Source organism: Pezoporus flaviventris, unplaced genomic scaffold (genome assembly GCF_033815535.1).
Source record: "Pezoporus flaviventris isolate CSIRO_AGI_PZ_B2104156 unplaced genomic scaffold, CSIRO_AGI_Pfla_v1 ptg000025l, whole genome shotgun sequence".
NCBI classification, from domain to species: domain Eukaryota; kingdom Metazoa; phylum Chordata; class Aves; order Psittaciformes; family Psittacidae; genus Pezoporus; species Pezoporus flaviventris.
Genome location: NW_026892573.1, coordinates 11,954,456 through 11,982,108, shown reverse-complemented (window position 1 = coordinate 11,982,108; position 27,653 = coordinate 11,954,456). Strand labels below are relative to the sequence as shown.

Sequence of the window (27,653 nt, the reverse complement as noted above, 5' to 3'; positions counted from 1 at the left end):
ACCATATGTGGGAACATAATGAATCTGTGTATTTTTTTCAATATCCTTCAGAATAGGATTCTGCTAGCCAAAATAATTTTAGCTTGTAGTGATGACTTACATTGCTGAGAAACAAATTCAGCATTGTGAGAGATGAAGCTCCCTGGTGAAATTTTCTCTGAATGGCATAAAGCCCAAGGAAGTAAATCAAAGTCTCAAATTAGCCTACAACACATTCAGTTATTCTTACTGTAAGAGTTGTATTTTAAGATTTTTGACCTTCATGTTATTGTACAAAATCCAGTACTGTGGTTCTGCAGCTTGTGTATCCAGGTAATGCAAGCTATATATATATATATATATATCTATATTTATATAAGAGTAATATTCTCCCATAAGGCTCTTCACTGTTCTTTTTGTTGTGTGGCATAGCTGCTTTATGGGATCATTGTGGAAGCCAGATCATTGAAATGATCCATGTTAAAAATAGTCTTCAAAAGATGCAGGGGAATGGCAGTGTTATAAACTGTCTTCACTGTTGAGGTCAGTGTGATGTACAGTATATAATTTTTCTCCTCATTCTTAGAATGTATCTTAGGTTTATTTAGAGAAGAGTTTTTAGGTTCTTAATGGTGTCCTTTTGTTGTCAAAGCCTGTACAACAGGCTGTGGCTGGACAATGAGAAAAGAGGAAAATCTGACTTTCTCCTTCAGTAATGTACGCAGACAGATTTAACTGTAAGTTTCTGAAGATGGAATAAGGTCTCTGTATTTTTTCTGCATATTAAAATAAAGATTGCGTTTGTGTTGTGGGGTGTAGATGTAGATTTTCAGCATCTGTTAAGAAAGATGAAATATAAATTTAATGTTTGCATGTACCTTTCACCACTTAATGTTACTGTGGAAAACCTAGTAAAAACACTTGATGAAAATGTTACAACAATGAAATCACTTTAAAAATATTTATTGTAATAATATGAAATTATTTTATAACTCATCTATATTAAGGAAAAAAAGAAAGTGAATTAGTGGGCTATAGGAGTGTATATATAAATGTTGAAAATTAGTTGTGTCATTTTTTCTTATACTTGGCAGGGCTTCTTTTCAGAACTTATGGATGAAGTTCACCATTTAGATCTTGTACTTCAGCCACTGCTTATTTTTATAACCTGATTGTAACTTAAAAAAAAAACAACAAACTGACTAAAAGCTGCATGAAGTGTGCTCCATAGTAAGGATAATGCCACAACAAAGACTTCTCTTTGTTGTACCTTTTCAGAAAGAAGTGATATAGCTCTAGATATGGACTTACCTTGTTAAAAGTGCTCTGTTTAATGTCATGCATGAGTTTTTACCAGCTACCTTTGAGAATGTTTTTTAAGAAGTCCAGAATTTGTCTTTATAATGCTTTTGCTTTCAAATATAAGTAGAGAAATATATGAGCTTTCTGCATTATCTGTCTTTATGATATTTGCCACAAGAAAGCTGGAAACCCTTACTAAACTTACTTTGTTAAAATTGTAGTCCTTTATCAATTTGACAAATGAAAATAAAGCCACAAAATCAGATGATTAAAACTTCACAGATCATTAGCCTAAGTAAATCACAAGTCTTGAAAAAGAAATTCTTGTGCATAATAATTACCTTCAATGCAAATTCACATGACATACTGGCCACATTGTTCTCCAACCCCATAAAATTGCGAGGCATCTCACATTTGTTCTGTGATTTAACTTTTCTTTACAATTTTAAATGATGATGAATTAGGAAACTAAGGGGAAAACCTGATAGATACAGTATTTGCCATCTTGGATTTTTGAAAGGAAAAAAAACCAAACCCCAAAGTACTGATTTTTAGGGTGTAAGCTAGAATCAAGTAAGTCATGAAGGTTTGTAGTTCCCCTCCAGAGAAATGGTGTGGAGAGAAGATTTAAAGGAAATTAAGTTCACTGTTCCAGGTACTAATTTCTTTTTTTTCTCATGGCAATTTAAAGGGATATTTGGACTTTTTTATCATACAAGAATTATCCTTTTTCCAATTTCGTTAATAATTTTTTTTTTTCAGTTTCCGCACTAGCAAAGGTGTTGGGTATTCTGCTCATTTTGTTGGCAACTGCTTAATCGTTACATCACTGAAGTCAAAAGGCAAAGGTTTCCAGCACTGTGTGAAGTATGACTTCCAGCCACGCAAGGTAAGCAAAATGGTATTTACAATAGAGACTAACATTGAAAACGTGACAAAGTGCTTCTGGAAAGGGCTAAAAGTCCTTTAGTGCCATAGTGCTACTAATAATTTCTTATTTATAAGTAGCTTCTCTGATGGTCATGCAAAGTTTTATGTCAGTTACAGACCAGAATCAGTTCAAAATGTAGTAATTTATTAAGTAACACTTCTATGAACTCAACTACTTAAAAATACTGCTTAGTTAGCTTCAGATACAGAAGAATTCTGGGTACTTGTAAAAATGATTCTATTTTATTTTTAAAAGGCTCTATTTTATATTTAAAAGGTCATTATTCTATTTATGAACATTCTGTACTTTGTAGCCTTGGTGCCAATGTCTGAATCAATTTCCTGGCAATGTTAAAGTTTTGTTATCTGTTGCTGGGGAGCATAAGGCTCTGAACTTCCTTCTGTGTCAGTGGTGTTTTGGGATTTCTCTTTTTTTCGTAGTAAATCTTGATTATTTCTCTACATCATATTATTGTTCATTTCTACTGTATGCCTAGTAGTCCTAGGAGAACAATGATGCTGCTGGCTTCAGTATTTCAGTTAGTTAACTGGAGCACTGACTTTTCTGTACAGTGAGCATTATGTGTTTGTCATTGATAGCAGCCTTGTATATGTTTTGCTGTGAGGCTTATTTCTTTTTTTATGGCCTTAGAATTTGTATATTGAATTTCAGTGCTTGTTTTGTTTTGAGAAACCAATCTCTTAGGGAGGGAATGCCGTTGTTCTCTCATCAGCTTTATGTTATGTTTTTCTTGGTATGTATTTGTGATTCGAAATCACTGATTCTAATTCTGTCATGTAGCTTTGAGGTCATTTGTGATGTTTTAAAACATAGTAATACCTTTCCAAAGCGTATTATTCAAAGATGTATTAAGCCTTATAAACACATACCTGCTGGCAGTATTGAAATGAATCAATTCTATTTTGCAAATTTTATTTAATTTTATAGCTAGAAAAGTTTTGATGACATTTCTGTTTTCTCTTAAAGTAGCACATCTGATCAGCAGTAGTGATAAACTCAGCCTAGGAACAAACCGAATTGTTACCTTTTGGATTATGTTAGCTTTTGGGACCTAGCTGATCATTTCTTTCCTGCATGATGAAGAAGGCTGCTATCTTTCATATCTTAGCAAAATATTATTTTGATAATTTTTATTATGACTGACTAGTTCTCTTCATGGCATCCCTGGAAAATTTTAGCTCATGTTATTCTACTTAAAATAGTTCATTCTTAAATGCTAGTATATGTATATCTCATTATATGAGTATCAGTTTCAAATCATAATCTGCTGATCTGATGAAGTATGTTCAAATATAACTCCTATATCTCAAAGGTAGTGTTTCATACACTTTGGGTCATATATCAGATTTGGAAAGTGTTTGAAAGAAATTTTCTAGAATATATGTGCAAGTGGTTTGATATGATGTATATATTTTCCCTCAATAACTTGGATGTAAACATACGTAGGAAGGTATATAACACATAATGGAGGAAAGAAAACCTGTCAAATAGAATTCTTGGCTATAACAAGTCAAAACATACCCTGTTTAACATGTTGATTGATTTTCTTCATGTCATTTAGGTGTTACATTGGTTCCATTGTGCAAGCATTGAATGTGTATGTATGTATTAAACAAAAAATATGTGTCTGTTTACAAAGCAGCTTACTGTCCAAATGTGATCTTGAGAAGTGTGATTTTTGTCATCAGATGTACTATTTATTACCCATTTGCTTATAGGTATAGACATTTCAGCAATAGCTTTTGCAGAAGCACCATCCTCATTAAACTTATGAATAATGTTTTTTAATTTTTTTTGTTGAAACACAGTAAAATTATTTATTCAAGCCACCTGGTCAAAAGCTTTATGTAGGCAGATCACAGAGATACTATGTTCATGTGAAGATCTTCCACTGTTACCTGTATGATACCATTCACAAAATAGTATGTATACAGTATTGATTTAAAACTTTATGATGTATCAAGTGGTTACTTAAGGTTTTAATTAGTGTGTTTTTACAACATTATAAAGGCAAGTATTTATAAAAATACATGGAGAAATTTGGTTATCATATCCCCAAATAGAAATTGTGGCTGTAGTATAACAGATTGACCTCTCAGCAGAGCTAAACTAGGTTTAGCAGTGTCGTGTTAAATACGTCTGTACTTTTGGGACTCCAAAGTGACATTTTTATGTATTAGTAACCCCCAGTAATTTTCATTCGCTTCACTGAATTCCAGCCTCAGTGTCAATCCTTGTAAATGTATGAACAGGAAAGCACTGTAGTCAAGAACAAATAGGTTTTTTTTTGGTGTTTCTAATCCTTTACTAATAGTAGTATAAACTGAAATAAGTTCCATATTTTGGAAATACTTCATGTGTGATACCTCATCTCTCTTAGTGTAGTGCAGTATGGAGTAGGAATATGACTTACTCAGCGGTGGGTGATTAAGTTTGAAAGATTTCAGCAGTATGAAAAATGAACATGCTGTTATCTAAAGTGTGTTTGAGTACCGCCTAAGGAAGCTCTTGTTATAGCAGAGACATGGTCTTGGTGCATTTTTGAGAAAATTCTATAGGGAAGGAAACTGTAAGATGAACTTAAAAGAAAACTGTATTACCGGCTTTGAAAATAAAAAAAAAGAAAAGAAAAAAAAAAATAGTTTTCAATTAAAACTCGAAGAAAAATTGTGTGTGAGATTATACAACTTGGTTTAGTTCACTGTGTAGTAGTAAAGTCCTGTAATCCATGTTCTCAGATACAGAATAGAAGGGAAATCAACAAAATGCTTGTATCACATCAGCAAAGACCATAAATGAGAAATAGATAATAGGAAGTTATAGGACATATGTATGTGCTTGTTTCTAGATATCTGAAAACAGATATAAAAGAATCTGGAATATCTATTTTAAATGAATTTATTGACATAATAGAGGTATCAGAAACTTTGTTGACTTGACCATCAGTGGAAACCCATTTCAGACTATACTTCCGAGTGAAGCTGGGGCAGGTCTTGCCAATAGAGTGATGCCTTGTATTCAAGACTTAACCTAATCAGATAACTAAGTTCATTGTGACAATAAATAGCGGAGTTTCTGTGTACGGAAAATCTGTGACTAAGTAGGAAAACCACGCTACTCATATTGTTGTTAGCCGCATTATGAGGATGGTTACAGGATCTGTGATGAACTAGCAAAGATAAGAAAGCATACTACTATAAAGAAGCTTACTTTACTTTGCTATATACTGAGTGGCATCTTATTAGAACAAAAGTTCAAACTTTTAAATACCAGAAGCATTTGGATTTATTTTGCTTTGAAACTTCTAGAACTTTAGACATTGACTCTTGCTTGATTTTGTCTTGAAAAATGCAGAACATTCTTGGATATGCAGGATTTGCTATTTTTATTTCAGAAGGAACTGCAAAAAAGCTGCCTTTAGTTTTTAAAAAAAGGATAAAAAAAAATCAAGAGGAGCAGTTAAAGATGGAGGTGTTTGATAGTGCTAGAGAAATTTCTAAATGCAAAGATACTAACATATAAGAGCAAATATACCATTAGTCAAAAAAATCCAATAGCAAGTTTAAAAGCTCCCCACAATGTACCTGTGCATAAGTAAATAGCAGAACCGTTGTAAGTAACAAGTTCTTCAGAAGGGAATTGTATCAAAATTAAGAGTACTTAGAAAAATATAGGTTGTAGCAAATTGCACGTAAAATGATAAGACAATTCTTTTTTTGAGTTCATAGGAGCAATTAGATGACTAAGGCTTTATAGGAGCCCTTGAAGCATATAGTATCATAACAAAAAAACTAAGTGAATTAATTGCATCATTGTTTACTGCAAGATGAGTCAATGGGGATGAGTCAGAGGAAATTGAAATGGCAGAAGAGGTATAGAAATCAATATGAGAGATAATAATTCACTTCCAGGACACTGAGCACCCCAAGTTCCAAAGAAATCTGAATATGAAATTTACCAATCTTTAAATTGTGGTATATAACCTCTTTTGTCAAACACATGGGTGATGGAAAATTATACACGTTTTAGAAAAAGGCTATTCTGATAATTAGAATTACATAGTATCATGCGTGATATCTTAATCATTAAAATGGAGTAGAAGCTGGAAAAAGAGAAAGAATTATTAGAAAGCATATAGATAAACATATTGAGGACAAAGCAACCCATTATTGCACTGGAAATCTTGTCCCCTACATCTGTTGCATTATTTCAAGGATTCTTACTATACGTAAGAACAGATTTGTGAGCCAGTTGGTACATGCTATGTTGATTTCCCAAGAACTTCAGGAATACTTCTCTGAAAGCCCTAAAGAAGTTATGCTATCATGCAGTAATAGAATTTATATTTGTTAAAATACAGGGATGGAAGGATATCAATCAAGTGAGTAAGCAGGAATCTCAGAAGGACCTTTATTTTCCTGTCAATAAGACTGCATTAAGGACTTAATTCAGTGGTGCTTGTCATCCTCTATTTTAGGAAGTAGCTGCGAAAACCCATGTTACTCATTTTATCTAGATTGATCCTAGTGACAAATATGACACAAAGAGTAAACCATTTTTTAATACCTGAATATTTCCCTGGCTAAAAATAAATTACAGTTTAAGATGTAAATCTAGGTATTTCAAGTGCAGGTTGGCAAAAGAGCAATTTTTTTTACTGGGGTAGTTACAACAACAAGCTGGGGTACTCTGTGTGCATGTGTATATGCACAAGTATTCAAGAGAAAAAAAAAACTCAGGGTTTTTTGTAGAGCTTGCCTTGTGGGTCAGAGTAACAGAAATAGGTAGCACTCTGACAATGGCAATGCTAAAGATCAAAAAAAGAATTGCATGAAAGAGAGGAGACTTGGTCTAGAAAAAGCTGTCTGTGAATGAATACTACAGGCATTTGTATAGAAGCACCTGAGCCGAGCTCCGAATGAAGCTAACTCATTAGCTGGAGTGGCTGAGGTAGCTCTGCATTGCTCTGAGCATTCCTTACAGGTGCTGGCATCTGACTGGCAGGGATGGATCACTGCCCCCTCCCACAACACATCTAGTTTAAAGCTTTCTTGACCAGCCTGGCAAGTCTCCCATCAAAGCAGTTCTTCCCCTTCTTTGTCAGAGCAGCCCCATCAGCCTCCAGTAGAAGACCTCAATTCTCAAATCAAGTCTAATGGTTTAAGTAACCAAAACCCTGAGTATGACACCACACCCTAACCATTTATTAACCTGCCAGATCCACCTGGCCTTTTTAAGGTCCCCCTATGACTAGGAGGATTGATGAAAAAACTGAGCTCCAGAGCCCCTAACTGCCTTTCCCAGGGCTCTGTAGTCCTTTTTAATGTTCTCTAGGCTACTGCTATCTATATCACTAGCACCCACATGGACCACAGGGTAATAGTAGGAGTTACGGTAGACCAGGCAACCTCTCTGCAACATCTCTGAGCCAAGCCCCTAGTAGGCAGCACAGCTCCCTCGAGAGTGGGTCGGGCTGACAAATGGGTGCCTCTTTGCCTTTCAAAGTAGTCACCTACTACTATGATACACTGCTTTTTCCTCGATGCAGTAGTAGTGATCCTCTTTACAGGTGTGGCAACTGCTTGTTCCTCCAGTGTGGTGGGAGTTGCCTCGTTAGCCCCCTGCAGAGCTGTGAAGTGGTTATAGGGTGGGACATCATGTTTTGGAGGAAGCCCCTTGCTTTTAATTGTCCTCTTCCTCCTTTTTTATTGTTGTTTTGTTGGTTTTCGTTTGCCCGTTTTTATTTATTTATTTTTTGTTAAAAGTTCTGAATTTCGTGATTAACACCCTTCTTCTTTCTTGTATGCACTATGGCTATGGTGGACGCTCGTGGCCCCTGCACAGATTGGGACTGGAGCAAGCAGTTCAACTCCCTTCCAGCTTCCTTGACATCTCTTTCTCTGTTCAGTCTCCCGCAGCTCAGCCCCCTACTGCAGGAGGGCCTCCACCAGAGCGCACCGAGTGCAGCCCTGCTGGTTGTGCACCCTCCCCTCAAGAGGCCAGTTGAGGCACTTTATACACTCTGAGGTCTGTACTGCAGCCTCCCTTCTCACAGGTTCTGTTTGGGTGCCGACACTGGCCACCGCCAGAGCAGCCAGTGCAGAGCTCCCAGAAGGTGCCCTGGCCGTGAGGTGAATAATCACCTGCCTGCGCCAATTGCCGCACCACACTCTGACTGCCTGCCCTGATGCGTGCTCCTGTTCGCTCTCATCCCCTAGAGCGGTGTTTTTCCTGCTCAGGGCTGGTGCCGTCCCTTCTGGTGCCACCCCCCTGTGAGTCACTGCATGCGTCAGCAGATCTGGCGGCTCCTGGGCAAGGTCTGATGAGGGCTTGAGGCTCCGTCAGTGGTTCTGGCTGCTCAGGAGCCAGGCTTCTGGGCGCTGAGTTTTCCCCATGCTCGGGTGCTGAAGTCATCCTCGCCTCGGCAAACGACATGGTCTAGGGCGAGGCTTCCCTGCCCATATCAGGGGAGTTAGAACTAGATGATGTTAAGGTTCTTTCCAACCCAAATCATTCTCTAATTCTATGATTCTATGAATGGGAGTTAACACAGAAGATAAAAAAAAAAACACACACAGAGAAAAAAAAAAAACAAAACAGAAAACAACTATGAAAAGTAGATTATATCATTTGCCTAAAGTTTGACACGGCCACCAAAGCTCTCCCAAAATAGCGTGGCTCATTTTAGTTCCTTACAGGCTCAGTGGACCATGTTTCAACAAAAGTAATGAACTATTTATTTCCAAGTGGTGAGTCATCTGTTAAGCTTAAGTTTACACACAGGGACAGTCGTACAAACTGGTATGTTGTCAGAAACGTTCGCACTGTGAAAAAGAAAAATCACAGATAGAAGGTAAATGGAAAAATGTGGAGATTATGGATGTCAGCTGGATTCTGCTAGAAAAAATGTCAACTGTAAATAAGAATAAATCATTATAAAAGTACAGCTTTGAATAGTGCTATTGCAAAGAATGCCTGTTTGCTGGGCAGTATTGAAAGTATTTAAAATCGTCATCACTTGGTGGAGATTATTGGTAAATTAACCTTTGAAGGAAAGAAGACGGGAATTTTTCTGTTAAGACATTTATGTTAGGTGGCTTGGAAGCTTTGGAAAAGAAGTGTTGATGAAAGCAGAGCTCTAGTCGTGTGGTTTGCACTTGGTTTCCAATTAACATAGGCTCCAGTTAAACTTATAGGCATTGAGTTACGAATATTTTGTTGGATTTATGGTGGTGGTTCCTTTCTGAAATAGAATGTGCCTACAAATTGGGAAATAACATTTGGTTTTTTGAGTTGTGGGTTTGTTTTTTGATTTTTTTGGGGGGGAGAGTGGGGGCAGTGTCCTACAAAAATTCCTTGTTCATGGTTGCTTGAAAAAAAAAAAAAAAGATTGGTCACTTGTGACTTCAGAAGCCAAAGCTGTAGCAGTACATGCTTAATCTAGTATTGCCCAGTAAATGTTTACTTGGATATGCAAGAAGTGAGATACTCTTACATACTGTTGTATTGTTTTTTCCCCCTTCTGTTTTAGGTTTGAAGGAGGGAAAAATAAAAATGTATTTTTAAAGACCTGGAAATAGATGTGGAGAAACATTTGTTTTCTAGTATATATATATATAGATATTATAGATATGTAACAGGATATAGCTCAATTTGAGAACTGCAACACAATGATTTTTGTAAAAATACAGTTTGCTGCATGCTTTTTTTTATTTGTAATTCTGTGCTCTGTCTGATTTCAAAATCAACACGTGAAAACTTTATGCTTTTATTTTTCTGTTACAGATTTTTATATTAGTATGCTCTGTATCTACCTACCACAGCTCAGGCAGCGAGTCATCAAGTGACTTATTAAAATAATGCCCTCAGGGATGCAGTCTTTCTCTGCTTTGAAGAAAAGAGACTTAGCTGAATGTAGAAATCAAAAGATAATAATTGAAACAGATACCAAGAAGGGGAAGCCAAGTAAATTGTAAATTATTATTCCAAATTATTAAAATATGAAATTATGTTTTCAGGGCAGATGAGCTTACTTTTTCAGTAAGGTTGGAAAGGAACATGTTGAGACAGACAAGTCTCATCTCCTGTTCAAAGAAGGGACACCTAGATCAGGTTGCTCTGGATGTTGTCCAGTCAGGTTTTGAATATCTCCAAGAAAGGAGACTCCACAGTTTTCCTGAGCAGCCTGTGCTAGTGTTTGACTATCCTTACTACTTACTGCCACCCTTGTTACTTATGTTTAAAAAGACTTTCCTGTATTTCTCTTCATGTCTATCGCCTTTTGTCCTGTCACTGGATACTAGTGAGAAGTTTATGGCCGCGTCTTTATCCCCTGCCAATCAAGTAGTAATACACATAGATACAATTCCCCTGAATCTTTTCTTCTTCAGACTAAACAGATCCATATCTCAGCCTCTTCTCATATGTCAATTACTTAATAATCTTTGTGGCCATTTCTGGACTTTCCGGTATGTTCACTTTTGTCTGGTTTGTATATATTTTGAAATAGTACAGATGCCCATTATAGTTAAGTATGAGTTGATTTGCAGATCTTAAGAGATTTAATTTACACTCCTAGTCTTAGATGAGTTTTAAGGTTTGGTTTTAAAGGAAAGTGAAGGTTTTCTTCTTGAATTTACTCATCATGAACATAATGATTCCTGTTGAACAGGTTATTTGAAAGATTACTATAGTTGTACTTGGAAACATTTTACTGTGATGCTTTCTTTCTTGAGTATATAATGGATTTATAATGCCATGGCAATTGTCCAAAAATTAATGAAATGATAAAGAATAGAGGAGGAAAATCATATGAAACAATCAGGCTGACATCTGTAAACCAGCCTGTAAAATTTGCTGTTGTGATTTCTTTTTATTTAATAATTTCTGACAGAGAGCTATGATAAAATGGCAGGTATGTGGTACAAATTTGTTAAGATAAGTGCACATAGAACTAGATTTCCCATCAGAACTCAGTGATGTTTTGTGTAACAGCATTTAGCGTTTAGGTTAAGTTGCACTTTCAGGAATGGAAGTGTATTAAACTTTTTAATTATATGTATGCATTTTCAGCTCTAATCCCATAAAGGGTTTCAGGCAGGTACATCATTACATTAAGGCATGGTTCTGCTGACTGGACTTGAAGTTCCACTGACTTGACTTTTAATTTTATGAGTTTGCAAGGCTTCGTCTGTAAACTTTATGAGACTGGTCACTGCTATTCATTGACTTTATGTTTTATAGCATGAAACGTGCTGTATACTGATTTTCCATGTCTTTCCAGTGGTACATGATAAGCATTGTACACATCTATAATCGATGGAGAAACAGTGAAATACGATGTTATGTGAACGGTCAGCTGGTATCCTATGGTGACATGGCCTGGCATGTTAACACAAATGATGTAAGACTTGATTTTTAACTTTCTCATAGCTTGTTTTTTTAAAGTAAGTTGAAAAATAAAAAAGGTACTTTTTTTTTCTTTAGATCTTCATAAATTTTCTTCTTTAGTTATGTTATAATAAAATGTAAGATTATTGATTTTATATGACAATGTTTTTTGAATATTGGGAAGTTCTTGGTTTTATTTTGTGTAGCTATTTTAATGAAATTTTCAAAGATTTTGTTTGGAGAGACTGCTAGAGATAGTATTTTCTATATGTGATACTATATAGAGGACAACTAATAACAATGGATTAATACTTTTTGTTAGAAAAATGTGATAGGGTTATGGATTTTACAGATTTAGCTTGAGAAAAGTCTTTAAGAAAAATGGATTCATTCTGTCAAATGCATATAATGTATGTAAAAGTACTCATTTTTGTACTGCATTAAGTTCTGTGTTGGATGCAATAGGAAATACTTCTAAAAGATTTCCATGCTTTTTTGTGTTACCAAACATAAAATTTTAAGTAAGTTTTTAAATTGTAGTAGAACTGAGTAGCCTGACCTGTGATCAGAGTCATATGGGTTTAAGCACTGTACAAATATAGTAAGAGATCATTTCTTCTGTGCAGAGTTTACAATTTTAAACTAACAAGGTAGACAGAAAGTCTGAAGAAGTGTCAGGAGTATTCTAGTATTATGCAAAGTCTGAAGTCTTGCATCTGTCTTCCAGTAATAAGCATATTTTGCCTTTAATTGTTTGACTTGACATTAGTAAATAGGCATTTGACCAATATTAAAAATCTTGCACCAACTTTTAGGGTATTAATATTTAATTAATATCGCTGGCAAATGCAGTTTAACTACTACAAAATTTCATTCCTTTTAATACTGAGCTGTTTTCTTGGGTAATAAACTTTTAGAGAGATGTTCTCCCTTATTGGCCATCCAAACTGATTAAAAGGTACTGAGAGACGTAAAGTTGCATAGCACCAGGCAGCTCAGAGCAAAATCACAGTGATCTATTTGTCCCACAGGCAGAAAACCAGTAATTTTTACCTTGAGAATATTGCATGTATACCTGTATCTATTAATTGGAATGCATTCAAATTAACAGTATATTCTTACAGGAAATGCATCAGTTTTTTAAATACAAAAAAATATATTTAAATTCTCTTAATGAAATCTATATGTTTAATTTTTTTATTTTTATTTTTCTCCCTTCTTGTACTTTCTGCTTTGGAACATTTGGGAGTCTACACCTCATGATGCAGAAAATGGGCACTCTTTCTAGCCCGAAATTTTCGAATGGGGAAGGCAGACAAAATGAATTTCATGTGCTTCCCTTCAGCTAAGTCTGTGCTAGACTTTCAGAGGTGCTTGATTCATCAGCTTGCTACACTTTTGTCATTTCTTATTTATGATATAATTCTCAGTTGTCTCTGACTGCCTGTATGGGATAAGGAAGCTCTTTTGTACTTGAGGTAATTAACTGACTCTTGCTAAATTCTAGAGGCAAAGTTGGATTTGAAAGTGAGAATGTTTATTAAAGTAGGAGGCTTCTGCTTGCCAAAGGTTCCCATCATCATTCTTTACTTTCCTGGTAGCATTTCTACTTGAAAGAAAAGCCAGGCCTTTTACTTTTTGCACAGCATGTTTTTTCCTTGGTAATAGAAACATTTTTGTGATAGTTTAGAATGCGATGATTGAAAAGCTAGCTGAGGTCTCAGAGGATCTTGGCTGAGTTACTAATTATATCATGTAGTCTTTTATGATAATTATATTAGAACTTTATTGTTTAATATAAAGGTTGAGTTCTTGTTGAATTTTCCCCAGTTATGAAAAGTAGCATGAGAGATAGCATAAGAATTCTCTTCAAGGTGCAGCATATGAGCATACTGATATTTGGTGAAAGATTTTTATTCAGGTAGCCGGATAAAGATCAATGTGATGATGTTGTGATGTCTTTCACAGAATTTTACATTTCCATTGTAAGATAAGAAAACTGTAAAAGGATTTATGAAATAACAAGATCCATAAATCCAAATAGTTTAATTTTTTCATCTAAATTAAATAGGAGGATTTGGATTAAGGCACTGAATGAAGCAGATATGTCCATCACCTGATCTTGGGGTCATTAATGACGTACTATCAGGAATATACAGAAATAGACAAACTTGGATCAGTTGGTGTCCATCAGGTTTAAAACTACAAATGTGAGATAATTAGAGGAAAACCAAATGAGCTAGGAATTCTGGGCGCTGATTTTCAAATAAATAAATACATAAATCAGGTTTATTGCCTTTTTGGCACCTGGAAAAGAAGTGAATAAAAATTACCATAAGTTCAGGAGTTAGCCCTCCCCTCCCATTAATAGGCAATAGGGAAGATTATTTGGTGCTGGAATGTGTTGTCCGAATTTTCTCTGTTGTATGTTGAATAATTAATAAAAAACAAATTCTAACAGCCAGTCATAACAGCATCGTAATAGTGACCTGTAAAACATCTAATGCTATGATATTCAAATGAAGTTGTTCACTACAGGAAAGCAGGGGCTGAAGTAATAAATTATTTCTTTATTTTCTTAATTACAATCTCCCTTTATTTTTTGGTTTAGTAGCTGTACATGAATTTTATTTCATTGTATAGTTTGTGTGACTAAACTTTGTTAACATTGCCTCTTTCTGATACAGAGCTATGATAAATGCTTTCTTGGCTCTTCGGAGACTGCTGATGCTAATAGAGTGTTCTGTGGCCAGCTTGGAGCAGTATATGTATTCACTGAAGCACTCAACCCAGCACAAATTTTTGCAATACATCAGTTAGGACCTGGATATAAGGTAATAATGGATCTTAAAAAAATGTAAACCTGAAAAAAGAAAATAATTGATACGTTTATCTGGAAGATAATGTATGCATGTAGGTATTCCTCTTAGGATCATGTAGAGCTATGTGACTTGTTTTCAGCAAAAGAATATTTCTTCAAGTATCTAAACTAACCTTAATTCCCACCAGCTTTTTGAAAGATGCAAGTTGTTTCTTTAAAGCATAGCTGAAACACATTTGTATGTGAAATTTATGACTTTGGATCTTAATCAGATTAAAGCAATTTCATATTTGGTGTACTGAGCACTCGGGGAATGACTTTCTTCTTTACTGTTTGTATTTAAAACCTGACTTAAGGCAGATTAACATTCAGCAAGGCATAATAAAAAAATTTTGTTCAAATGCACAGTTTCAAACAGTTCTGTTGAAGTAAAATTTGAGCTTTTTACTCATGGTTTGTCAGTGACATTTAGGGGACAGTTTGGACAAATTAATGGTGCATGCATAAAATTGCATCTCTAGTGTGAACAATCACTTATGTCTTGGAATGGCTGTGTATAGTCTTATTTCATCAAGAAAAACTACGCAGATACTTTGCAGAAACTGCCTGGTAGAGAAGGCCTGAAAATTAATCTAACCCACTACTGAACGTCTGCCATTAATCATTCCCATATTTTCATTTTCTAATTTGTGAAATTTGCAGTATCATCTGAAGTAGATCATCATGTTTTCAGTAGATATCATATACTTTGAAAACAAAAACTTTTTGAAATAGCAAGTAATAATCAACATTTAGATTCTACTAGTACTGATTTGGCGAGCTGAAAAGGATTGCTTTAAATTGTTTGATGACAGCTAACACTGAATGACAGCGACAGTTGAAAATGTCTTCCACGGTATGTATGTAGTATGAGTAGCCAAATATATGTCAGGGTTACTTGGAGAAGAGGAATTCTATTGCGTATGGTTGATGGTTAAAACCTACCTTGAAATTAAAAATATTCAGTCAGAGAAGAGTGCAAACACCTGTGCAAACAAGGAATACTTTATTCCAAAGTTAATACTGTATTGTGTGTTTGAACAAATATTTCTGTAAATTTTTTTTTAGTCATACAAAACAATGTAATGTAACCTTTTACTTCTTAATAATAAATGCAGTAAATCTTTATGGATTTTTTAAGTAAGTTTCTGGATTAGCAGAAGCATACTGAAGTGATATAAGAATAACATTTATTTCATTTATTTCAAGAAGTGAAAATTATTATGTAGCATTTTTTGAGCTTTGGAGGGGTTCAGAAGGTATACACGCTTTCATGCTAAATGACATTTCCGGTCGTTACTGCACTAACCTTATTACAGTGTTGTCAAATTAACTTGCTTGATTCGTAGGCTTCTCTTAAATTACATTACTTCACAACTGTAGTTTCTCAGTGATTTTTTTTTTTTTTAATATGCCAGTTTAGACAAAATGTAATACTTTAGGGATATTCTTCTTTGGTATATTTTTAGTTTTTAGTTGTGTTTTTAGTTTTTGGTTGTATTCCCAGCACCATTAATGGTCCCTTAATATCTAAAGTAGTTTCTTTGCTTGTCTAAGAATCTGAAAGTATATTTTACTAATAGCCATTAAAAACAACAGGTTTCTAGAGCAGGATCTTGGAAATAACATAGTTCCTTTCTTTAACTTCCTTATTTCCAGCAAATATTCCATGATCTCAGGGCACTGATTGTGGCTTTCACTGAAAGCTTGCCTCTTTCATGTGTCAGTTAAGTTTATTTCTGTAATTTTTTTCAAATTCTATGTGGATGCAAAGGTCCGTCAGTTCAGAACACTTCAGTATGCTATTTCATAGTACATAGGAGGCTCAAATTGCTGGACATTAGAGACCCCATTCTTGCTCTTACCTAGCTTGCTGACGCAAACTGGCCTTTCAAAAACTTTTATTTAGTTCACTACATGTCCTGTTCTTTCTTATTGTTGGTATTGTTAGCCAACTGGGAAAATCAACTGTTCAACTTTTCCAAAAAAAGCAGTTATTCTAGATTTATTGTGAACTCCAGTTATGCCAAAGCTTTTCTCCCAAAGGAGGATTGTTCAAAATACCTGAGAATTTTTTAGCCAATGTCTTCATACATTGTGCGTTTTCTTTCCTATGACTGCTTGTGCTAGTTCATTTGATTTATTAATCTTACTCTAGTGCAACAGCCCAGATTTCTGATTCTTTCAGGAAAGCAACCATCTTATTTAGTGCTCTCCCTGCTTTGCATATGACAAGAGACTGATTTTGCTGCCCTCACGATCATTCGTTGTGTCCCTAGCGTATGACTGCCATTAAGACCTCTGAATACAGGGAAATCTGCCTACTCTACCAACATACCAGATGTGTAATAAGATGTGTGTGCAGTAAGCACATATATGTGAATATATGTAGTATGTAATGTTGCAACAAAGTTTAGGAAAAGACAGATTTTGATCTACAAAGAAAAGTGAATTTGTTGCACTTTGTTCCAGCCCCATTCTGTGATGCAGGTAGAAGCAACATATTTTAGGATTAACTAGAGAAACTCTATTTATTTATAGATAATATTTATATAGTTTCATACATACAGTATATGTAGTTTCATATATATAGTATTTATATTATTGATTGCACATTACATACTTGTTAAAGAACATTAGAAACAATTCATAATACTTTTGTGCTGGTCTTGTCAGCATGTCCTCCTGAATGCATTTAGTTGTAATCAGCATGCCTTAATATAAAAAATTATTTATTAAGCAAATAAGTTACTTTGAAATACTAAGTTTTCAGGTGTATCAAAAGGCCTTTTTTTCTAACAAAAAAATTTACATTGATTATGTGAGCAGCAATATTGAAAAGCTGCCACACTTAGTAACTATTGCATAAAAATGACATGTAATCAAACTCTTAAGAGGGGAAGGGAGAAAAATATACTGGCAGTAAAACTATTTGTCTCTTTCCAAATTCATCCATAATTATATTTAGTAGAAACATAGTAGAATTCAGTATTTGATTCCTAGGTTTCATTTGTCATAAAACATGCTCATTTGGAGACTTACAGTTGCTGAAAGGACTTTTACCTATGATGTTGACACTTTTGGTTGCTGGAGCTTGAAGAAAGGAAATGAGAGCAGCATTCTTGCTCTCATTGTGCTTTTTCTGCTACCCGTCCTTGTTCCCAGGCAGCAAAGAAGAGAGAGGACCATGTCTCAGTTGGGATCCTGAGGGGCTGATAAACACAGAATAGAGGGGCAAAGAAGGTAATGTGGGAGGGGCAAAAAAGGTAATGTGGGAGGAGCACATGCATCTGAGTTTGGTGCTGGTTTTAACTAGATGTTTCAAAAAGCCCCTAATATCCCTGTCGAGTCTGTGCCACTCCTCTTATCCCTCCTATGCACATTTCAAAACAAGTTATCAGGTTCTTTCATATGTTGCTGCATCTGAGTTTGCCTTTGATCAGTGCTGCGGTATCAGCCTTTTTGTCATGTACAAAGGTTGGAGGAAAAAAATGCATTCATGCATACACATTCAAATACACACAAAATACTCCTGAAAATTCAAATTTACTTAAGCCAGTTATATAGTACGAGAAAATCTTTTATGTATGATCACTGAACTGTAATAGATAATGAGGTGAATGATAAATCAGAAAGCATTTCTCCTGCTGCTGAAGGAAAAGGGAGAGCTGCTGGTGTTTGAGTAGTGGTCCTGATAGAGCACACCTTCTTTTACTAGAGAGAACAGTGCTGGAGTCATTTTCAGCTCTTTCCCTTCTCCCATTCCTGTAGGAGCAACTAAACTTTATGCCTTCTTTATGGATCCTGTATATATTTTTACCATACAGAGAATATTTTAAAACTAAACCTTTTTTGGTTTTCCATCTTTATGTCCTAGCACTGCTTTTACCAGATCTTAAAATTGCATTACTTCAGTGACCAGTAATTAACCACTTGCAATTTGAGCTTATATGCTTGACAGCCTCTGCTATCCTCCTGTGGTTTTATTTTCCAAAGTTCCTGATATAGTATGCATATACTGAACTGCTTTTCTCTTTCTGAAGATATGCGTTAATAATAAAGAAATATGTATCAGAATTTTTAACCTTTCAATTCTGTTATAATAATCTTTTGGGTGGGAGAAGAGCATTTGCAATTTATGGTCACTTTTGCTGGGATTTGATGGCAAAATGCCCCTGTAATTCTTGTTTTTTTTTCCAAAAAAACAAAGATTGATTTCTAACTTACTTGTGCCTGACTTTCAAATAGTGATCTCTGGTAAATTCTTAAGGCATAGTAAAAGCTGAAAATTAAGAGGTAGATTAATGCCAAATTTGTTTAGAAAACTGATTTTATTTTGACTTCATTGTTTTAGTAAGTTATGAATTTTCATGGTAATGAAATGGTGATACAAATTCTGTTTTGAAACACTTTGACATATTTAAGAGAGCAAAGTTATGAAAAACTGTTTCGAGGTAAAACATTCTGAGCTTTGGAATCTGACAAAGCTCAGAGGCATGACAAATTTTGAGGTAAGAAGTGTTTTCATGTGATAAAACATCAAAATATAGTATATACAGAATACAGACATCTTTGGAAATCAGTGAAATCACTCAGTTATTTCTGTCTCTTCAGAAAGTGCACAGAGATTTATCTTTATAGTTAAAAATAACTTCTGGGGGAAAATGTATCATCACCTTCCTCAGGACAAATCTGTAATCTGTAGCAGTCACTTCCCAGTAAGTGAGATGTAGCCAGCCATATCCACACAGACAGCTCTCAAGCTCCAAGCATAATATTCTTTGGGGTTTTCTACTCTAATATTTAGTGTGGCATGGTATCAACACGTTTCTAGATTAAAGCATTTGGTGCTAAGGGCTGAATACCCACAGTGTGTATATTTGTGGGGGGTTACTTCAGATTGGTTGTGTTCTGATATTTTGGGCTCAATGACTATCACCAGTTGGAGGACATTAAGTTTCAGCCAAAAGGAAGTCTCTGGATCTGAAGAGCTTTGTACTATGAACAGAGCAGTAAGTGGGGATCACTGGGGAGTTTTCCTACAAAACAGAAACCCATATGCAAATCCCTCATAACCCAAATACAAATCACAGAATGGTTCAGGTTGTTGGAAGGGATCTCTGAAGGTCATCTGATCCAACCCCCTGCTCAAGCAGGGCCACCTAGAGCCAGTTACTCAGGACTGCATCCAGGCAGGTTTTTAATATCTCCAAAGTTGGAGACTACCAACTTGCTGAGCACCCTCACAATGAAAAAAGTGTTTTCTGATGTTCTGAGGGAACCTCCTGTGTTTCAGTATGTGCCCATTGCCTCTGGTCCTGTCGCTGGGCACCGCTGGGAAGATCCTAACTCCATCTTCTTTTGCACTTCCCTTTATACATGTTGAAGAGATCCTCTGAGGCTTCTTTTTTACAGGCTGAACAGTCCCATCTCTCTCAGCCTTTCCTCACAAGAGAGATGCTTCAGTCATTTCATGATTTTAATGACCCTTCATTGAACCCTCTCCGCTAAGTCCATGGCCCTCTTGTACTGGGGAGCCCAGAATTCAAGGTATGGCCTTACCAGTACTGAGTAGAGGGCAAGGATCACCTCCCTCTACCTGATGGCAACACTCCTCCTAATACAGCTAAAAATAACATCCTTTTTTTGTCAAATTCAGATACAGCCACTGACTTCCCATTCACTTACTTTTGCCCTTCCTACTTGCAGTCTCTCATGGTACCTGCATCTCATGCATTTTCAGCATAGCACTGCTACCTCCCTTCTGCTTGACATCACCCACCATGGGACATATCTGCTCCAGGGGTCCTCCAGCAGCTAGTCAGGTGCCTGGTTTGTTCACTCTATGACAGTCTTACGACCCATATACAAATGGATGCATATCACAAGACTTCATTTTGCTGTATGTCAGTCACTTGAGCAGATGTGCTTTCCCATCATTTGGCTGTAAGCAAGAGAATTTTTTCAGGGTTTCCAGCAGCCTTGATAGCTCTTGAAAAATTGAATGGATTTTATGAGTTTGCATAATCAGTACGAACCTGTAATTTGTTTGGAAAGAGCAACTGATAGCCTGGAAGTAGCCTATTTTAATTCTTCAAACCAGAGAACCAAAACCCTGGTGATAGTACTTTCAGTAGGTTAATGTTACATGATTTCTTACAGCGGGGGGGGAGAGTGGGAAAGATTTGGTAACTACGAAGGGATAATGAGAGTTGCGATGGCTATATGCAGTGAAAACAAGCAAAAATATTCATACTTAATCTCAGCAGTACATTATTTTAAACTGAATAAAGATTTTAGAAATGCAGCATATTACATATTGTGTTAATTAAATGATGGTCATTTCCAATAAATTTGCTGTGCTTGCATCAGTACAGCAATGTGTATTACCCCTAGTTGTCTTTTTGCCACTGTCAAACGATTATTACATGCCAGAGTAGTTCTGTGCCAAGTAAATTTGACAATGCTTTGCAGAAGGGCAGAAATCTAACTTCTTGTGCTTGATTGATTTGTCAGTGTTGTCAGCAAACCTACGTTTAGATCAGATATGAATTTTGGTATGTTTAAGAACAATACTAGAAATATTCAGTCCTCTTTTGTAAAAGCTTTGATTTTGAGGACCATTAATTTGAAAAAAAAGGTATTTATAATTTTGTTTGGATTTTTTTTTTTTTTTAGGGTAGGTAGCTTCTTTATATATATTTCTGACTGTTAATGAAGCATGGGGTTTAATGCTGTTTAAAAATAACTTAATCAGAGTGGTATAGGATTTGATATTGTCATTTTAGTGACTTTACGTAAACTAAAATAGAAGGCATTTAACTTGTTCTTCATCGTTAATGCAGTCTGTGCTCTATTTTTTATTTTAACCTATTTATAGCTGTTTAATGTGTCATATTTCTTGCATTTAGTTATTTCTGAGACTTGTTAACACTAATGCTAAAATGATACAGAAATAATATGACACAAAATACAGATACTATATTGATGTTGTTGTGGAGTGGAGTAAATAAAAAATAGTCTCAGTGTTCAGTAGCATTAAACTACTGGAAGATTAAAACAAAGTTTAGCAGTTTCTATCTTCCCTCTCAAGTTCAATGTCTTTTTTGCACATTTCGTGGCAAAGATTTTGTTTAAAATAATCACTCGGTGAAACTTTTCTTTTTTTCAGAGCACATTCAAATTTAAATCTGAGAGTGACATTCATCTGGCTGAGCACCATAAACAAGTGCTATATGATGGGAAACTTGCAAGTAGCATTGCTTTTACCTATAATGCGAAGGCTACTGATGCTCAGCTATGCCTTGAATCCTCACCAAAGGAAAATCCTTCAATTTTTGTACACTCCCCCCATGCTCTTATGCTTCAGGTTTGTGCTACTATACTGATGTTATATGATTACTGTTAGCTCAACCATATTCGGATATTAAGAGGATTTTTGTGCTAATATACAAAGAGGTTGCTATTTTGTATTATTTTATCTCCTAGTATACCTATCACTTGAACTGTTCTTTATTTGCTAACTTTCTAGGAAGAAAAATATTATTACTTCATTAAGAAATTCATACTCCATAAGTCACAGTTTGCCATGATACTGAAGTTTTTCTGTTTGATGTTTGCCTTTAATTATGATTATAATTGAAACTTAAGTATTGAAAGTAAGTTAAAACAAGTCTGATTTAGTTTGTACTTGATTTACTGTTAAAGTGTTCCCAAGTTATTCTGATTTTTTCTTTAAAAATCAGAATAACTGAGGTTTCTCCTTTTGTTTGTTTGTTTCATTGATTTAGGATGTGAAAGCTATCGTAACCCACTCCATTCACAGCGCAATTCATTCTATTGGAGGGATTCAAGTTCTTTTTCCTCTCTTTGCCCAGTTAGACAATCGACAGCTCCATGACAGTCAGGTGGAAACAACAGTTTGGTAAGCTTTTCTTAAGCAAGATAAAAGCTAAATTAATCCAATAATGTTTCTGGTTTTATTATGTGAATGTTTGATTTACATTTTACCCTTGTTTCTTTGAAAATTACATTATTTTTTAAAAGCAGTTTCCTGTAGACATGTGTAAATTGTATTAATCTGATGAGATTCCAGCTGGAACTGGCATTAAAATGATTGGATTAAATCATAGAATCATAGAATGGTTTGGATTGGAAGGGACCTTAGAGATCATCTGTTTCCAACGGCCTGCAATTCAAATCACCCTAGAGTATTTAAAGGACAGTTTTGTGACAGTTCCTGCAACTTCTAAAAGAAACCAGTGTGCTTTTACTTTACAGTGCAATGCTGTTTACTTTCTCAAAGACTGTGTCATTTGAATTCATATTTCATAACATTCATAATTAATGAAGGGTATCTTCCCTGTTAATACATGGTCAGAAAGTCACAGAGCTATGATGGGTTATTTTGTATCCATATTACAGTTGCAACAGTGACCAGAGACATACCAAGGGGCACATGAAGTATCGGATGCTATGGAAGTAACCCCTAGGTTGAAAAGCCTGTACAAAAATTAGGTGAATGCTACCATGCATAGCCTGCAAATGACCACTTAGGAGGTCATGTCGACTTGTTCAAAGCTAGCTCAGCTCTGGTTATTTTTGCAAACAAGATCTCTTGCCACCTGTTTGTCAAGGCAGTTGCCTGTTCTAGTGGCAACACAAGGTGTCTAAACTTACCAGAGCAAAGTGTGTTGCCTAAATGTCTGGAGGCAGCAAAACTTCAAAGGTAAAGCTGAAAAACTGCCACAGTGTTTCCCTGTAGGGTGGTAGGTAACCAAAACCTGGTAGAAAACAGTGTTTAGGGGCAGCATAAAGTGATTCTGTTATTTCAATAAATTTATAAAATAGGTGCATTATACAGAGTACATGGCTTATTTTTCTGCTTAGAACACTGTGCTATTAATTGTTCTAGATATTTTCTATTGCATTAGATACTTCAGTAATAAATTAGTTAACTGAAAAATAATTAAATAATACTAAAATCAGTGGCCATTTTGAAAAGTTTAATTGAAAGTGATACACTGGTATAATTTCTCATGAAAGATACTTGTCTCAATCTAACTTAAGAATTTAATCAATTTTGTGACGTTTCATCAGTCATGTGTTTTTCCATTCAAAGTTCCTCCCATTGACTCAAATATCTGTAGCTAAAATGACTGCTGGTTTATATTTGTTTCTGTAGTGTGAAAAGATAATGCATTTCATGAGAATATTTCAGTACAATGTTAGAAGTAACACCACACTCTTAAATATAACAAGTTCTACTCCAAAGCAGTATAGTGATACTGCAAATGATTACATTCAATTTTAAAGAATTATGTGGGATTATGTGGGATGTTTACTTTTTTGTAGTCTGTTTTCCAGTATGTATTTTGAATTGAAATATTGTGAAGTAAAGGGAATATAAAAAAAAATGAAAATACGTGATTTGAAATAAATTTTGGAAAAAAAAAAAAGTATGTTTTTATTTACTGCCACAGCAGGAGGGAAAAATGCTTTATTCCAATTTAAGGAAGATTATGTGCGTATGTGCCCATACATATGAATAAAATATGTGTTAAATTCTTTAATGAGCATAGTCTGTAATAAATGGTAAAGCAGTAAGTAGGTCTGTTCAAAAATGGAGAGCTAATATAATGTGACTTTTATAAGACAGTGAGAAAGACTAATTCTGCCCAAGTGTGTGGTCTTTCCAGTGGGTGAGAACATTCATAAAGTTCAGTTTAAAATGTACAGAACATTTCTGGATTTAGTTGAAGTGTAAGTAGAAAAAAAAAAAAGTTGTTCTGTAATAATCAATGCATTTCTTCTATGATTAGATTACATTCTGAAAAGAGATACCTAATTCATTATGCTATATGATTTTACAAATTCATAATACAACAAGATGTAATCCTAACTCAAGAACATATTCAAAAGATTTTTAAGCAAATGACTGCTCGATGAGATGTAACTGGAATGTTGAATTACCATAGCTTTGGTAATTCATGTATAAGAATGTGGTGTGTGTGCATAATTTTCTTACATGTAATTTAACAGGGTATAGATACTGAGAAAAATAATAGTTTAAGTGAAGAAGGAAGTAGGCAGATAAAGGAATAAAATATTTCTGGGGACATACAAAGTGTATAATGTAGAATGGGGGCTAAACATGAAAAACAGGGCTACATTTAAGATTCATTTGTGGACTGGAATAAGGGAAGAAGTATACTTACTGAGTCCTTTCCTTCTTTCTCCTTGTTTTTTTTTTGGGGGGGGGAGGGGTGTGTGTGACTATTCTCTATTTGTTCTTTTCCAAAATATGATTGTCAAACTGTGTCTGATGCTTGTTTATATCGTTTTTATCTATGAAAATGTATCTACAACAGCACAGAGGGCTGCACCACTTCTTCCTGAAAAGTAGATGACATTCAGACATTTCAATATGTATGTTTCTGTAAACATATTATCTTGGTGGTGCTTTGAAAAAAGAAACAAGTCTGGCTTATGCTTGCTGACCATAAACCATTATGCATGTAAAGTCCATAGAATTTATTTCTTTCTGGTGACCAATTTGGGAAACTAAGAAGTTGTCACTTGCAGAGCTGTGCTGCCTCTTGTCCTACTGTGTTCCTGAGAGGTAGGAAGCATAAATAGCTTGGTACCCCAGTATATGTGTCCAGGCTTTCCAGACTACTTTTCTGAATCCTCTCCTAGACATATCAAAATCTGTTTAATAACTTAAAGGTACACAATTACTTGTTTAATTATGTTTTTTTAACATTAGAAGGGGATTGCTAACAGGACTATGAGGGAACACCTTGCTTTTTAATCATCTTGATCCACTTACAGTTTTAATCTTTTCTAAATTAATAGACTAATTGGGAACAAAAATTTTAAACCATAAAGCTGGGAAAGATGAATATGGGAACTTCATGCTGTAATGGTATTCTTTGTAAATGTTCTTTTTTCTCGAATATGTATATCCCTCTGTGCTTTATCTACATCTTCCATGAGACTAAATATTGAAATAACCTACAATTTTGCTTTTTGAGCACAATATAGATTCTTATGCTCTCGTACACTGAAATTAAAAGAATGGAATCTAAGTTCATATCTTAAGTATGTGGTCTTAGATTAAGTGATTCATCTGCTGCTGTTCAGAGGTGATCCTTCAACTTGAATGCCAAGACTGCTACTTTTCATCCTGCTTTTCAGTACTCTGATTAGAGTAGATAGTTTAGCTGTTTATGTCAATAAGGTGTTTATTTAATAAAAAGAAATACCGAGGGCTTATGGTGGGTTAACCCTGGCTGTATGCCAGGTGCCCAGCAAAGCTGCTCTGTCACTCCTCTTAGCTGTACAGAAGAGAGAAAATAGTAAGAAAGGCTTGTTAGGTCGGGATCAGGACAGGGGGAGATCATTCACCAATTTCTGTCATAGGCAAAACAGACTCAACTTGGGGAAATTAGTTTATTACCGAACAAATCAGAGTAGGATAATGAGAAATAAAATTAAATCTTAAAAACACCTTCCCTCACCCCTCCCGTTTTCCTGGGCTCAACTTTGCCCACAAATTCTTTGCCTCCTCTCCACCAGCAGTACAGGGAGACAGGGAGTGGTGGTTGTGGTCATTACATCACACAATGCTGCTCCTTCCTCCTTAGGGGGAGGATTCCTCACACTCTTCCTCTGCTCCAGCGCCAGGTCACTCCCACATGACACCGTCCTCCATGAACTTCTCTAGTGTGAGTCCTTCCCGTGGGCTGCAGTTCTTCATGAACTGCTGCAGTGTGGGTCCCTTCCATGGGTGCAGTCCTTCAGGGATAGACTTCTCCCGTGTGGGTCCGTTCCATGGGTGCAGTCCTTCAGGAATAGACTGCTCCAGTGTGGGTCCGTTCCATGGGTGCAGTCCTTCAGGAGCAGGCTGCTCCAGTGTGGGTCTCCCACAGGGTCACAAGCCCTGTAGCAAACCTGCTCCAGTGTGGGCTCCTTTTTCTATGGGGCTACAGGTCCTGCCAGGCCTGCTCCAGTGCAGGCTTCCCACAGGGTCACAGCCTCTTTCAGGCAGCCCCTGCTCCAGCATAGGGTCCTCCATGGCCTGCAGGTGGAATCTGCTCCACCATGGACGTCTGTGGGCTGTAAGGCACAGCCTACTTCACCATGGTTTGCACTGGAGCTGCAGAGGAATCCCTGCTCCAGACCTGAAGCACCTCTTGCCCCTCCTTCTTCACTGGCCTTGGTGTCTGCAGAGCTCTTTCACATAATCTCACTCTATCTGTCTGCAATTGCTGCTGCACCTTAACTTTTCCCCCTTAAACATAGTACCTCAGAGGTGCCACTGCAGTCACTGACAGGCTCAGCCTTGGCCACCAGTGGGCCCATCTTAGAGCCAGCTGGCACTGGCTTTGTCAGATACAGGGAAAGCTTCTAACAGTTCTCACAGAAGCAACCCCTGTAGCCCCCCCTCCTACCAAAATCTTGTCACACAAACCCAATGCAGTATTTTTTCAATGTTATTATACTCATGTTGTTACCTTTGATTATACCTATATGCATATATGATAGGAAGGACTTGCTTTGTTCACTGTGGTCTCTCATGTACGGTTTTGAATTTGGATCTGCTGAACACTGACATACAGACTGATGCTGACCAGGTGCTGGGTGTACAGTCTTTGTCAATGACTCAGTTCTATCAGAGAATAAATAACAAGTGTTATTTCAGATGAGACTGTTGCTTTGGACTATACCATATTGGGAAGATGTTTGAAAGCAGAAGGAGATGTAGCTGTTTGCTTTAATAGGTGAAGTCATTCCAAGAATCCTTTTAAATATTTATTCTAGAGGTTACTAACTGGACTTGCTAGATCTTGTATACTATACAATAAAAAGTAAAAATATTGTTTATCATACTAAATAAATGCAGTGCTGAGGCCCACCTTAATTTTCTTAAAGGTGATATATACAACCATGTAACATAAAAGCAAGTAAACATAGGCATCTTTTCAATGAGGTTTATTACTTTCATTATTTTCACTCTTTGTTATAGGTAGCCTTGTTGCAGAATATATTGCCCAGCTATTGTACATAAGTTAGTGAAATTGAAACATTCGTGAGGGAGGCAATAATAATATTTCAACTCATATTCTTCTTTTTTTTCTGTAAATGTATTTTGTTTTAATCAATTAG

The 27,653-nt window shown here is 35.8% G+C and overlaps 1 protein-coding gene across 8 annotated transcripts in view; it reads left to right on the top strand.

Moving 5' to 3' along the window:
- NBEA (neurobeachin) overlaps positions 1 to 27,653 on the top strand; it is a 506,232-nt gene that overhangs the window by 104,497 nt on the left and 374,082 nt on the right. For 7 of the 8 annotated variants that reach the window (XM_061457520.1, XM_061457513.1, XM_061457519.1 and 4 more), the window contains exons 6-10: positions 2,044 to 2,170; positions 11,517 to 11,636; positions 14,311 to 14,457; positions 21,655 to 21,852; positions 22,274 to 22,407. In XM_061457520.1, coding sequence (XP_061313504.1) covers positions 2,044 to 2,170; positions 11,517 to 11,636; positions 14,311 to 14,457; positions 21,655 to 21,852; positions 22,274 to 22,407 — 726 coding nt within the window. Of the gene's footprint in view, positions 1 to 2,043; positions 2,171 to 11,516; positions 11,637 to 14,310; positions 14,458 to 21,654; positions 21,853 to 22,273; positions 22,408 to 23,132; positions 23,252 to 27,653 lie in introns of those variants that run through there. The other variant, XM_061457517.1, reaches the window with a different exon arrangement.